At 43.5% G+C, this 15055-nt stretch overlaps 1 protein-coding gene across 1 annotated transcript in view; it reads left to right on the top strand.

Moving 5' to 3' along the window:
• The first annotated feature begins 1849 nt into the window (after positions 1-1849).
• Positions 1850-15055, top strand: part of PDE6A (phosphodiesterase 6A) — a 59828-nt gene continuing 46622 nt past the window's right edge. The window contains exons 1-4 of the mRNA XM_025434914.2: positions 1850-2338; positions 9441-9593; positions 10332-10421; positions 10977-11117. Of these exons, the coding sequence (XP_025290699.1) occupies positions 1865-2338; positions 9441-9593; positions 10332-10421; positions 10977-11117 (858 nt within the window). The 5' untranslated portion in view covers positions 1850-1864. The remainder of the gene's footprint in view (positions 2339-9440; positions 9594-10331; positions 10422-10976; positions 11118-15055) is intronic.

Genomic DNA, 15055 nt, shown 5'->3' on the forward strand with positions numbered 1-15055 from the left:
GTTATTTATGGTGGGAATGTTTGCAGAAATTCAGGTTGCTGAGTGGCCTGCCAGACTGAGCGGTCACCTGTGTACACAGGGCTAAATGGGCACAATACTCTAAGAATTTACTACACACTACAATAAAGGAAGTAATCTACTCTCCATTAAAGTTCATTTGCAAAGTTCAGAGTGCCAGCAAGAGTCCATTGGTCTTGCGATGCCTGAGGTGAGTGGCTCAGCAGTTGAGTGTCTCTGCCTTTGGCCCAGGGTGTGATCTGGGACCGAGTCCCACATCGGGCTCCCTGCATGGAGCCTGCTTCTCCCTCTGCCTGTGTCTCTGCCTCTCTCTCTCTCTCTCTCTCTCTCTCGCTGTCATAAATAAATAAATAAATAAATAAATAAATACATAAATAAATAAATAAATATCTTTTTTTAAAAAAGTCTATTAGCCTGCATTCCACAGTGTTTACAAGACAGAGACACCAGGCTCTCACATGTATATTCACGGAAACAAAAGTACAGAAAGAAAATGTTCTCCTCCTCCCCTATTGTCCTGGAGGGTACTTCAATGAAGATTCTGGTGTTTTCAAGATTCAAAAAGAGCCGATAGCATTTAGACTCTCGTGTGCATTTCTGACTGACAATCCCAAAAGGTACAGATCGTATCCAGAAAAACCACATTAAAGTATCAAGAGAAAGATAGGGGGTGGGGGTGGGGGTGGGGGGGAGATGCAGTCAAGGGAAATAGATTTTAAAGGTAAGTCTCTACAGAAAGGACAGAAACAAAAATGCTCACTAGAGGTTACCTCTGAGTAGCAAGATTATGGGGGACTTTAATGATCTTCTTTGCGTATTTTCTGCAGTGAACATGTGTTTTGTAATGAAAGAAAAAGTATGAATGGCGTTATTTTTATGAGGGCACCTCGAATTCTACAGTTAAAGGGTCGTTGAAATCTAAAGCTGGGAAAGGCTTTGATGCAGATTCTGAAATCGGGGCCCATTAAGTGCCAGAGCCGCACCGAACACAGGGAAGCAGGCGGATTGGCGAGCCGGCGCAGTGAAGCTGGACTGCGGGGGCCCTGGGAAAGGGGGCACAGAAGGGTAGGGGTGACAGCCAGGGGGGCTGGGGGCTGGGTGGGCAGTTGCTCTCGGCTCTGGCCATTCCAGTAGAAAGCAGGCCCAGGGTCGTTAGGTCTTCCAATTCTCCAGGAGAAGCTGAACGAATCTCAACAGCATAGGTAGGCTTCTGTGTCAAACACTGAAGAAAAACACCCTGCAGGGCAGAGAAAACACACCTCCGTTAGTAGCAGTTGGTCCTGTGCTGCCCTCTGCCTTGGGGTGGTTTTTGTTTTTTTTGGTTTTTGTTTTAAGATTTTATTTACTTATTCATGAGAGACACACAAAGAGAGAGAGAGAGAAGCAGAGACACAAGCAGAGGGAGAAGCAGGCCCCATGCAGGGAGCCTAATGGGGGACTCGATCCCAGGTCCCCAGGATCAGGCCCTGGGCTGAAGGCGGCACTAAACCACTGAGCCACCCGGGCTGCCCCTGGTTTTTGTTTTGCCCACCTCCTGCTCTGTCTAGAAATCCCTTCTCAGCTGTTAGGCCAAGGTGAAAAGGAAATGCTCACCTTCTCCCGTCTGGGGCCTGGCAGCATCTGGAACCCTCTTGATCCTCATAATCCTTGTTCTCAGGAAATATTAATAATTTAATCTCCTGAGCCCGAGCTCTGTGCCTCACCTCTACAGCCGTAGTGGCCACATCCCACAGAAGCCCAGGTGGGAACAAAACACCTCCTGACTCTGTCTTGCCCCCAGCTATAGACCTTCCCTGGGCAGGCCAGCTTTAGGCTCTCCTGGGAAGTAGCCAGCGGGATTCCAGTCATGGGTGAGGTGACAGCAGAGCAGGTGGAGAAGTTCCTGGACTCGAATATTATCTTTGCCAAACAGTACTACAACCTCCGCTACCGGGCCAAGGTCATCTCAGACATGCTGGGGGCCAAGGAGGCAGCGGTGGACTTCAGCAACTACCACTCGCTGAGCAGTGTGGAGGAGAGTGAAATCATCTTTGACCTCCTGCGAGACTTCCAGGAGAATTTGCAGGCCGAGAGATGCATCTTCAATGTCATGAAGAAGCTGTGCTTCCTCCTTCAGGCAGATCGCATGAGCCTGTTCATGTACAGGGTCCGAAATGGCATCGCAGAGCTAGCCACCCGGCTCTTCAATGTCCACAAGGATGCTGTCCTTGAGGAATGCCTGGTGGCGCCCGACTCAGAGATTGTGTTCCCCCTGGACATGGGTGTGGTGGGTCACGTTGCCCACTCTAAAAAGATCGCCAACGTCGTCAACACAGAAGAGGTACCCTCTTCCCCAATGAGAAGGGGCGCAGGGAGGCATTATTTCCTGGGGTCCTGGGCGGGTTCAAGTGAGGAGAGAGAGCTGCTGGCCATCAATGCTGGGATGGTGAAAGTTTGGTGCTTCTCTTAATTTATTTATTTATACAATTTTATTTGGAAAAAAATCCAAACCTAACAGAAGAGCTTAAAAATAGTACAGACAACTATATGTCTTTCATCCAAGTTCATTCCTTGCCACATTTGCTTTATTGCTCCATTTTTCTGACCCATTTGGGAGTCCATAGCAGACAACATGCTGCGTATTTCCAAAACAAGGACATTTTTTTTACCGTCTCTGCAGTGCAGTGATCAAATTCAGGAAATGTAGCATTGATGCGCTACTATTTTCAAATAAATAGTCCCGATTCAGTTTTTGCCAGTTGCCTCAATTACCCCCAGATAGCACTATCTCTTTGGTCCTCTCAAATCTGAAACAGTTCCTTGGTCTGTCTTGTTTTCCACAATGCTGATGTTTTTGAAGGGTACAGGCCAAATACTTTGTGGAAATGTCCTTCCATTTGGGCTTTGTGTCTTCATGATTAGATTCAGGTTGCATGTTTCTCTCAGGAGTATTGTAGAGGTGATATTGTGGTTATCTTTGTGCATTTCGTTAGGAGACGTATGATGGATGTCTGTCTCATCACTGGAAATGTTAACAGTGCCACTTGGTTAAGCACTTGACTTTTGTTTCTGAGTCTAGTGTTCTGTGGGATTCTGCTGGCAGCTCTGATAAAGACCTCTTTGATCACCAGGACAAAGCACTTCATACAGCTCTCCACATGGCTCTCTACCCCTGGCCCAACTCCTACTTATCCTCTGGATCTCAACTTAAAGGTCACTTCTTCCAGGAGGCCCTCCCAGACCCCTCTGTTACAGTTTCCTTCCTAAAATCATATATCATAATAAGCCTGGGGGCCAGGGACCATGCCTGTCTTATTCTCCACTTTATCCCAGCAAATGTCTGGCACAAAGCAGAGGCTCGGTAAACACTTGGCATTAAAAAATGTACCATCAAGTAATTATACTTAATTCCTTTAACTCCTGTTGTGCCCAAAATGTTTGCTCTATGAAAGCAGGGCCCAAACCTGGTGAGCAGCACTGACCAAACCAGGAGCCTGTGTTCAGGAATTTCCAAGATGCAGCCTGGACATTTTGTGACTTTGCTCACCTTACCTCTGGCCTTATTTCATATTAGCGGTCATAAGGTTAAGAGGGGAGAGAGGAAGCTTCAGAGATTATCTCATCCAACTGCCTTATTTAATGGTTGAGGAGTCTAGAGTCAGGAGAGCTTGAGAAGGGACTTGTCCAAAGTGACCAACGAGTTAGGGCAGAGCCAGGACTTCACATCCACAAATCCAGGAATTCAAACAAGTTATTTTTTGGACTTGGGTTCCTTGGCAAGATAAAAAGCACAGACTTCAACCTCCATGGGAGATAGTTTTCTTTGAAATACACTGGGCTGGATCTTCCATGGGGTTCATCTGTCCCTTGTTTCCCCTTGGACATCCAAGAGCGGGGGGAGGAGGGAGGATGGTTCTGCCTCCAGGAGGCTTTCAATGGGACTGGAATCTGTTGTCCCTTCAACTCTCTCTGGACTTGAATTGTAGCCAACATGGACCACCAGTCTTATGACATAACTGATTATCCCTGTTTCACAGATGGTGAAGCAAAAACCCAGAAAGGTTAATAACTTGCCCAGAGCCTCTCTGACAGAAAGTGGTGGAGCAGGTATTTGAACCCAGGCACTCTGGCCTTGTGCCCACATTTTCCACTGCTCTGCTATTCTATCCTTCTTCCTTATCTGTAAAATGAGGGCATTGAACTAGGTGCTGTTTACCAGTGGTCATTTCAATTCATATGGCAGAGAATTAAGAGGTTAAGCCTTGAGGTCACATCTGGGTGTGAATCATGACTCTGTAACTTTCTTAGACCAGTGCCTTGGCATATTGTTGAGCCGTCTAGGCTCACTTCCTAATTTATAAAATGGGGTGAGAATACCTACTGTACAGTGTTGTTGTAGGATCAAAGGAGAGAAAGATTTCTCATCTAGCAAAGTTCTTGGCACATTGTAGTGGCTCCTATTGGCAGCTCCTGCTCCTTGTTGTTATTATTATTATTATTTTGTTGTTGCTAAGGATCTATTCTAAGGGATGGACTGTACTGGGTCTGTGGTGGGATTTGGAGAAGAATCCAGTCCCGCCCTTCTGGAGCTTTCAGTGGGAAAAACAGAAGAGAGGTGCTGACAGTTTCTGTAGATTCTGGTGTTGAAGGACTGAGCATTTAGGCTGGTGCTCTGATGCTAACGTACTCTAGTGCAAGAGTTTGCTGAGCCCCTGTGCTAAGGGATCACCCAATATTTCCTGCTCAAGACCAAAGTTCACTCTGGAAGTAATGTCTGCACTTACCTGGAAGCTTTCAAGCCTGGGTCAGTCTCCCTGGTTGGTGACTCAGGCCTGAGGGTGAAGTTCATCCAGGATAGTAAGCCTTGGTACCTACTATTTGCCTGTGTTTGTTCCCTTCTAGAGAAATCTTGCTCTGTTCGGGACTCTGGAGAGTGACTGGAGGCTGGGTGGAGGAGAAGGAAGATGGTATAGACTCAGGTCTGGGTTGATCCTGCAACATAAAAAAGTGATAGCCTTCAGCACCCTCAAAAAACTTGGGGCATGGTTACAATCACTGGATTTTTGAAATGTGAAACGATGAATGAAGAATCTCCCCAGGGTTGTAATATAACTCCCCATGTCCTAGCAAATTCCTGCTTAAACTTGGGATCTCTTCAGGAAGACTTGCCATTAGGGTTGCCAGATGAAATATGGGATTCTCAGTAAAATTTGAATTTTAGATAAACAAAGAACAATATTTCAGTATAAATATGTCCCATGCAATATTTAGGATATACTTGCAGTTTAAAAAGTATTTACTTGAAATTCAAATTTAACTAGACATCTTGTGTTTATTTGTTAAATCTGGCAACCCCGCTAGCCCTTCAATATTTGTGTGTTTTATTCTTCAACATTTCTCCTTAGGAAAGCCCACAAGGCCTGCCTATTCCTGTCTGGTTTATTCACCACTGGTCCCCAGATTCTAGTCCAGGGCCTGGAACAGAGTGGGTACTCATTACAGATTATTGTGTAAATTAATAAATGATGGTCCTTACCCAGTTGGCTATGATATTGAGATTTATAAAAAGAAGTATTTATTTGGTCTTTGTCCTGGTTCCTGACACAGAGCTCCTGAGACTCTTATCATTTCCTGAGTAATAGGAGCATCTGACACAGAGCTTCTAAATTCCTTAGAATTTCCAATATATTAGATGGTTTTTTTGTTCTAATGAGGTGACTTTTGGGCTCCTGGATGAAGCCAGTCACCAGAAAGATCAAGTCATGATTAGAAACTTGGAACCCTCAGCCCACCTCCCCATTCTCTGACAACAAGGGGATGGGCTGGAAATGGAGCTAATAATCAATCATGCAGGTGTGATAAAGCCTCCATAAAAATCTGAAACATCAGAGAGTTTCTGGGTTGGTGAACACATGCATGTGCCAGGAGGGTGGCACACCTCAACTCTAGGGGACAGAAGTGCCTGCTCTCAAGGGCCTTCTGGATCTCACCTTATATATCTCTTCATATGAAAGCTTGTCTATATCTTTTATTCTGTCCTTTATCATACAATAAACCTGTAAACATAAGTATTTCCCTGCATTCCATGAGCTGTTCTGGCAAATTATCAAACCCAAGGAGGGGGTCTTGGGACACTGCTATACCCAGCCAGTCAGAAGCATAGGTGACAAACTGGGACTTATAATTGGGATGTGAAATGCCAATGGGGGCAGTCTTGTGGGATTGAACTCAACCTGTGGGGTGAGATGCTGACTCCAGATAGATGGGGTCAAAACTGAACTGAATTGTTGGACAGTCAGCTGGGGTCAGATAACTGGTCGGTGTGGGAGAGACACCTACATATCTGGTGTTAGAGTGGCATGAGTGTGTTACTCGTGTGAGACGAAAGGAGAATAGGGAGTTTTTCCAACACACGACCATTCCCATTTCTCAAGACTGAACCTGAGAGCACATTTCCAGAGACTCTCACAGCTATTGTCCTTCCTTGCATGGGGGACCCAGAACCCAGCATTCTAGACTAGGAGAAAACCTCAAGGAGGACCCACTCCAACACTCTGATTTTACCAAAGGGCAAACCAAGGCTCAGAGAATCTTCAAACTACTGATAATGTACAAATTGACCCCCCGAAGCCCAAGAGAACAAGTCCCTCTCTCCCCGTCACCCATCCTGTGGGGACATCCTTCATGTTATGGTTTGAACTGTGGGTTCAAGTTTTGCATGATGTTCCCAGTATCCTGGAAGAACCCAGTGAGGACAACCCCTTCTTTCTTATTGGTCTTGGCATATCCAATACTTCTCACAGAGCCTATGCTCAGCAAATATGAATGAATGAATGAATGAATGAATGAATGAATGAGTCAGTGTATCAGTATATAAACCAGTGAATGAATGGCTGTCCCGCTTACCAGCAAGGGAGCTGTCTATGTGATGGTTCTATGTGACAGCGCTGATGTGTGAGTTAATGAGATAATAGATTAAGTCGTCAGGCTTGGGGCTGCATACATCACTATTGCTCCATAAAAAGATCTCACATGGGACACAATGGAGCTTGGCCCCATGAAGGTTTGAAAAGAGGAATTGGGGTTTTCAGGAATGAGAAGCCATCTTCTCATTGGAAGATGCTGCATTGGAATAGAATTTAAACTCTTTACAGTGGCCTCCAAGGCTCAGCCGCATGGGGCCCCTGACCACCTGTCAGACTTCCTAGCCCTCCACTCTGCCTCTCCCTCGCTGTGCTTCAGCTATGCTGGTCTTTCTGTTTCTCAGATGGGTCAACTCACTGCCCTCTCCTGGCCTTTGCATTCTCTGTGCTCCCTGCTTGGAATGCGTTTCATCCACCTGGCTCCCCTGAAACATCAGCCCTCAGCGTGGTTCACTCCCTTGTTTGCTGCTGTAACCTCAGAGTCTAGATCAGTGTCCAGCATAAACGTACTCCACGAATGCTAACTAACTGAATGAGTGAATGACTCTGGGTTTTCCCTAAGCTGGGCATCTGATTCCCAGACCTTAAAATAAACAGTTTGAGCTAAATGGCTGCTAAGGCCCCCTCTGCTTCTGATAATCTGAGGTTCTGTGACATGATCGTGTAGAGCACTTTCTATGCTGAAAATACAAGGATGGCAATGATTGTGCAAACACCAGTCAGTCGGCAGCTGTGTTATTTGTGAGAGAGTTCTGGAATTCTCAGTGGGAAAGAGGGTTCTGGTGGCTTAGTAACATCTGTTTCAGATGTAGGTAAGGCTCAAGTGTTGCTTTCCTTGATAGAAGTGAATATTGCAGACTGAGCTGACTTCGTGAAATGAATCTGCGCATGCCCCACCCAGGCCTGTGTTTAGGGATTTATCAGTGTCCTTAGAGAAAGACATGGAAAACCCTTCATGGCTAATGCCTCTTTAGAGATTTTGCTTAATCTTCTGATGCTAATTCAAGCAGAGCCCTACAGGTGTCTCTTAATTACTGTACTCTTAACCTGGTTTGAGACATCTTCACTGACAACACGGCTGTTGCCTGTCTAATCCCACTCCAACTGGAAGAAAGCCAAAGATGCAGAGCATTACGCTCTGAATTTCTCAATTGTGGGAAAGGTTCTGCACACCCAATCCTAGAAAAGCTATGTGAATCAGCTCTGTGAAATACACGTCCTTTCTCAGAACAGCATGAACTGTGCATATCTGGGCTGGCTTGTGTACCAAGCAAGGCCTATGGTCGGGAAAATTCATAGTGCTACCAAGAAACTGAAAGGTGGATTCTTTTGGATTTAAGACAATTCATGCTCTGTCTCTTCTTTCTGACCACTGCCCTGTGCTGGCCTCCCAGGCTGCTTTAGGGGTGGGGGGAGTCGGGATGTGTACTTCTCTGTACTCTCACAGCTTTGAGCCAAGCCCTGTGTCCTGTATTACTATTATTGATTTGACTGTGAGCTGGCCTGAACCTTAGTATCCCCAGCACTCAGCACAAGGCCTGCCATACAATGGGGCTTCCATGAAGATCTGCAGAATAGGGATACCCATTGGACAGACCATGCTGTGCTAGAATTGCTCAACAAGCTGGAAGTGCCAAATTCTTTTTTTTTAAAGATTTTATTTATTTATTTGACAGAGAGAGAGAGAAAGAGGGAGAAAGAGCACAAGCAGGGGAAGGAGCAGAGTAAGCTGCAGAGGGAGAGGGAGAAGCAGGCTCCTGGCTGAGCAGGAAGCCTGATGCAGGGCTGATCCCAGGACCCTGGGATTATGACTTGAGCCGAAGCAGAACTTAAGTGACTGGGCCACCCAGATGCCCCAGTACCAAATTCTTTTGTTCGATGACCAAAATGCAGGTCTAACCTCACAGAGGCTTCCCTTAAAGACAGCAGAGCTGAGGGCAGGTTCTGGAGTCACACACACACACACACACACACACACACACACACAGAGTATGTCATGTTAACCTGCTTGAGTCTCAGTTTCCCTTTGTAGAGAATGGGCTACTAGCAGCCCCCATCTCATAGGATTAAAGTGAGTTGATGCACATAAAGCACCACACGTGATACCTGCTAGCAGTGGTGATTATTATACTCACTAAAGTCTTTTTCTCACTCAAGTTTCTATTTTGGCTAACTGCCATACACTCAAGAGAACCTCCTCTAGCCCTCACTCCCCAGGCAAAATCAGTCTCCCCATCCTCAGGTTTCCACAGGGCTTTGATCGTATCCCCTTCACAGTCCTTAGTAAGTTGTATCTCAGACTTTCTCCTACTGGAAATTGGAGGCTTCCAGGGCAGAAATCACCCCTGATGGCTTTACTCTTGCTGAAAGAAGTATATGGAAATATCTTAACTCTCTTGTCAACAAGATAATAGTGATACCCTTCCTCCCACCTCCTACCATGGGCACATGGGGCTCTGGGCTGGTTTACTATCTTTGCTCTTCCTCCAGCCACCCATGCCTGTCTCTGTCTTCCTTCAGGATGAGCATTTCTGTGACTTTGTGGACACCCTCACTGAGTACCAGACCAAGAACATCTTGGCTTCCCCCATAATGAATGGGAAGGACGTAGTGGCAGTAATCATGGCTGTGAATAAAGTGGACGAGCCCCACTTCACCAAGAGAGATGAAGAGGTAAGAATGCTTCAGAAACTGCTGGGGTGGCCACGCTAGCACATTCTCCCAACTTGTGAAGTTCTCCGAGCCTTGTTACTTGACCTGGCCTTGGTTTCCCCATCTGTAAGATAAGGGGGTTAATCTGATGCTTTCTGAGGGAGGCAGGACAGGGTAATGGTTAGGATGTTGGGGTCCGGAGCTAGGAGTAGAGATAATTGTCCTGGCTCTGCAAATACCTAGCTGTTTGATTTGGGCAAGTTACTTAATTTCTTTAAACCTCAGGGGGTTTTTGTTTGTTTTTGTTTTTGTTTTTCCTTTAAGTAGGTTCCACTCCCAACATGGGGCTTGAACTCAGGATCCTGAGCTCAAGAGTCAGGTGCTCTACCAACTGAGCCAGCCAGGCACCCCTAAACCTCAGTTTTCTTATCTGTAAAATGGCCCTAGTTTTACATCCATCTCTTGGGGTACTTGTGATGATCAGATAAGATAACATACCTAAGTGACTTATCACAGGAACTGCAAACTCAATAAATAATACTGATTTTTTATTAATACATCCTGTGAACATTGACATTCTACATTCTATGAGTTTTACATTCTAACAATGCAACATTTTATGAGTCAGCATTCCACGATCCATCTGTGAAAATTGCCTCTGATGCTTTTAAAGTATTCAAATATTTGCTGAAGGTAGAAGTGGCCAGAGGAGGAATTTCTTCTTCTCACCTATTACCCCTCGTGCTGTTTGATTTCCAGATTCTTCTCAAGTACCTCAATTTTGCAAACCTAATCATGAAGGTATACCACCTGAGTTACCTACACAATTGCGAGACTCGGCGTGGCCAGGTAAGGGGCTTGGTTCAAGGGAATGGACTGACCATGTCTTTTTACTGAAGCATTGATGTGGTCAGGCTGGAAAGGCTGTGGTGATAAAAGTGCCTGGGAACCATCCTAGAGTGTCTGCCCAACATCCCTAGTGTTAGTAAGGTGGACACTAAAGCTGTATCCCAGAATTATTATATGCACAGTTTTCAAGTCAGGCAACTTAGATTAAGTTATTAAACCATTTACAAGCCCTAAGACCCTACCACTTCCCCTGTCTAAGCTTCAGTCTCTCCCATTTGAAAAATGAGGCTTATTATTATTATTATTATTATCAATAGTAAATGAGATAATGCATGTAGAACACTTATGTTCAATCAATATTTGTTATTATTATTCTTATCAAACAATCTGTGAAACAAAAGAAATGGAAAGAGTTGGATCCAATATTTCAGCTCTCTGGACTTCAGTTTCTCCATCTGTAAAATGGGGATAATTATCCTGTCTCTGTCTTGGAGTTATTGTGAACCACTGCTTTGTGTCTCAAAAACTTTGACTATGTTTTTGTACTTTGTTAAGATACTGCTGTGGTCTGGGAGCAAAGTCTTTGAAGAGCTTACGGACATCGAGAGGCAGTTCCACAAGGCCCTGTACACAGTCCGGGCCTTCCTCAACTGTGACAGATATTCTGTGGGACTCTTAGACATGACCAAGCAGAAGGTGAGAGGGCTTTAGAAACAGACATCTCCAAGAACAGGTTAAATATACAGTGGAGCCTAGACTTGTGTTGCACATTCAGTTCATAGGGAAGAGGCAGGGAGGATGTGGCTAGTTGCAAAAAGGTCTTCACATTGAAGTCTTTTATACTGAAGAGTGATGCACCAAACTTTAAAGAGGAAAAGTTGACCAGGGCATGAGTGAGTGAAAACAACCTGGTCTTCCCTGGTCCGTGGCAAAAGAAAGCTTGAGGAGATGGTGACGGGGAGTGATAAAGAGGTTCTACATAGGGTGAAAACCAGAAAGAAGAAAGTTGCCAACTTCACGAATTAGAATTGTACCCAAACCTTCTCCATGGTTTGTCAAGCCTCCAGCTCACCCGGGCAGTTGAAGTGGAGGCAAATGATTGGAACTGGCCCTCTGGACACTCAGGGGGCAGATCTGTAGAAGCTAAGGATTCAGAGACTTATACAGCCCCTGCAATATTTTTCAGCCAGGTTTTCAACCCAATCAGTTTCCCCATTTTCCTTTCTCTACCTGTCTCTGCTTCCTGCAGCTAATCATTTTCTGCCTTGAAATAGAGTTCCAGAGTTATCTAGATTTGTGATCTCTAGTTATCCTAAAGAGCCATGATCCACGATTCCTGTCAGTTTCATTTTTGTAGGGCTGTGTGCTGAGTGTGGTGCACAGACCAATGCAGACCCTCCAAATATTTAGTTTGATGATTCAATGAATTGCAGAATCTGGAGTTGGAAAAGACTTTGGGTCTAGTCCAGAGGTTCCCAGACTTGATTCAGATTCTTCTGAGGAAATGTTTGATAAATGCTGGATCACATTTCCTGATAGTTTGCTTTTTTTTTCTTAAACTTAATGCTTGTGAACATCTTACCACATTAGTACATGTGGATTCTTTTTAATAAGCCTTTATGTTGAAATATAACATATATACTGAGACGAGCACTAATTATAGGTGAATAGGTCAATGAATTGTACAGAGAGTCTCCTCATGTAACAACAAGATTAAGAGATAGAACATTACTAATACCTCAGAAGCCCCTTGCCTACCCGTTTCCATTAACTTCCATACCCTCCTCCCTAAAAGTGACCACTATGGCCTTTAATGACTTCATTAAAGAAGTCTCAGGTAGGCCGTGAGCTCAACAAACCATGGGGAAGGTTTATACCCACCTTCGAGGGCATTTTCTGAGAATTCCTGAAGTTGGCAACTTCTTTCTGGCTTTCACCCTGCATAGAACTTCCTTATCACTCACCTTTAATGCCATGTTAGTTTTGCCTGTTTTTCAACCTCCTGTATACAGAATCATACAAATACATATTCTTTTGTATCTAGCTCCTTTTGCTCAACATTTTGGTTGTAAGATCCATCTTTATTGTTCCACATAGAATTATTTCATTCATTTTCATTCTTATGGGATGTTGCATTATAGGAATAATCCTCAAAGTATTTATTCATTCTACTCTTGATGGGCATTTGAGTTTTCAGGTTTGGGCTATTATGAATATTGCTATATTTTTTTAATTTTATAAATTTATTTTTTATTGGTGTTCAATTTGCCAACATATAGAATAACACCCAGTGCTCATCCCACCAAGTGCTATTATGAACATTGTAGTACATATCTTTTGCTACACAGTTGTACCCATTTCTGTTAGATGTTTACCTAGGAGTAGAATTTCTGGGTATTAGTTTTAACAGATACTGCCCATCTGATTTTCAAAATTATTTTACACTCTCCCTAGCAATGTATGAGGGTTTCCTCCCAACATGTCGTTATCTCCAGTCTTATTAATCTTAGCCATATTGGTGGGCATGTGGGTATTATCTCATTGGGTATTAACATGAACCCCCCTAATGACTGATGAGGTTGAACACTTTTTCTTGTTTATTGACCACATGGATATCTTCAAAAGAAGTACCTATTCCAGTCTCTCTCCATTTTGAAAATTCTTTTGTCCTTTTTAATCTTAGGCTTTGTAGGCATTCTTTATACATTCTAGAAATGGGTTTTCTGTGGAATACACACATTCTAAATATCTTCTCCCACTCTGTGTTTTCATTCTCTTAATAGTATGTTTTGATGAATGTAAATTCTGAATTATAATGTAGTTCAATTTATCAATCTTTTTTTTTTTAATGGTTATTGACTTTTGTGGCCTATTTAAGAAATCTTTTCTGGCCCCAAGGGAATAAAGATACTCATCTATGTTAACTCTAAAATTTCATTGTTTTAACTTTCACATGTAGCTCTATGATCTACCTGGAATTTTTTAAATGTACAGTGTGCAGTAGGGTCAATATTAACTTTTTTCCAAATGGAGATCCAATTGACCCAGCACCACTTACTGAAAAGACCATTCTTTCTCCACTGTCCTCTTGAAAATATCATCTTTCTCTAATGTACCTCTGTCATCAATCAAGTAACCATATATATGGGACACTTGAGTTTTGGATTCTGTTAAGAAGGACTTCCCCAACATTAATATTATAAAGATAATCTGAAATAATCTGGTATGCTTTGATTAATATATTTTAATCTTTCATTCATCTTGAAATTATGAATGTGTATGGTTTGAGGTAGGGGTAAACGTTGTCCCTCACTCATTTTTCTCCAGTTAGAGAATAGTCTACCCTTTCTCCACTGTTTTAAAATGCTACCATTTTGATATGCCATGTTATCATATACCACATTTCCATATACTCATGGGTCTATTATTCTGATTTTTAAAATAGTTCTGTATGTGATTTTTGGTGCAGGTGGGCTATCTACTGATTTTAGGGAACCTCTGATTCTAGTGTAGATATCCATTTGACTTCTGCATACTTATGAACCAAATACTTTGCTAAATATTGCCTAGTCCAGCAATAAGTCCTTTGACACACCTTCAGGAAGTAGCAAATGAATAAATTAATACAAATGAATTGTTCTTTCTTAATCAAAAGAATTTCTGAATAGTTGAACTCAAAAGGTGCTCACACCCTAAAGGATCTGGCTCCAGGTGTGGGCTACTGTGTGTGGTTGTATTCTGTTTCTCCTGAACTCTCTCTCAAAAAGGAAAGTCACATTTAAACAAGAATATTCTGACTTAGTCATCCCCCAAATATGGAACAATCTAGCAATTAGAAGTGGGCTGGCCTGCACATAATCATTCTAACGACTTGCCCCCTCAGGTAGCTAAGCTCTTATCTGAGCTATTGACATTATGAAAGAAGTCAATAAAACCACTGACTTGTATATTTCAACTGGGTGAATTATATGGCATGTGAATTACATGTCAATAAAGCTGTTTAGAAATAAAAGAAAGGAGAGAGATTGAGAATGAGGAAGACAAGCCTGAATACGCCCCACTCTCTGCCCAACCCCTCTGCTTCTCTCTGGGGCAATCTTCAAACCCACTCAGTGTTTGACACAAAGGCTGTCAGCCTGATGTATTTGCCTTTCTTCTGGGCTCCTCTAACATTTTTGTTCTTTTTCCATTCCTGTTTTGGTTTTTACCCTGTCTACCTGATATATTTACTTGAGTACTTGATTGTCTCCTCCAAGAGATAGCAGGTTCCCCCAGGGCATGAACTCTGCCTTATTTGTCTCTGTGCATCTAGCAGCAAACATGTTGTGGGGCTTACGTAGACTCCCTCCTCACATTTTCACCCAGAATTTAATTTCTTCCTGTTGTGTAGTCAAGACAAAGAGTCCAACTGGGCAGAAGGTTGAGGACAAGGAGTTTGAATTTCATGATGACTTTCTTCTGCTTGTGCTCTGGATGATATTAGAATAGTAACCCACTGTGTTCAAATGAGAAAGAGGCCAAAAGCAGAAGGGCTTAGCATCCTATCTATGATGACCCAACACTAACAGATCACTGTACCTAAGCAGGAACAGATGAATGAACAGAGAGGGCAGTGAAGCATGGAGGTCTCCTGT

Source organism: Canis lupus, chromosome 4, assembly GCF_003254725.2.
Source record: "Canis lupus dingo isolate Sandy chromosome 4, ASM325472v2, whole genome shotgun sequence".
Taxonomy (NCBI): Eukaryota; Metazoa; Chordata; class Mammalia; order Carnivora; family Canidae; genus Canis; species Canis lupus.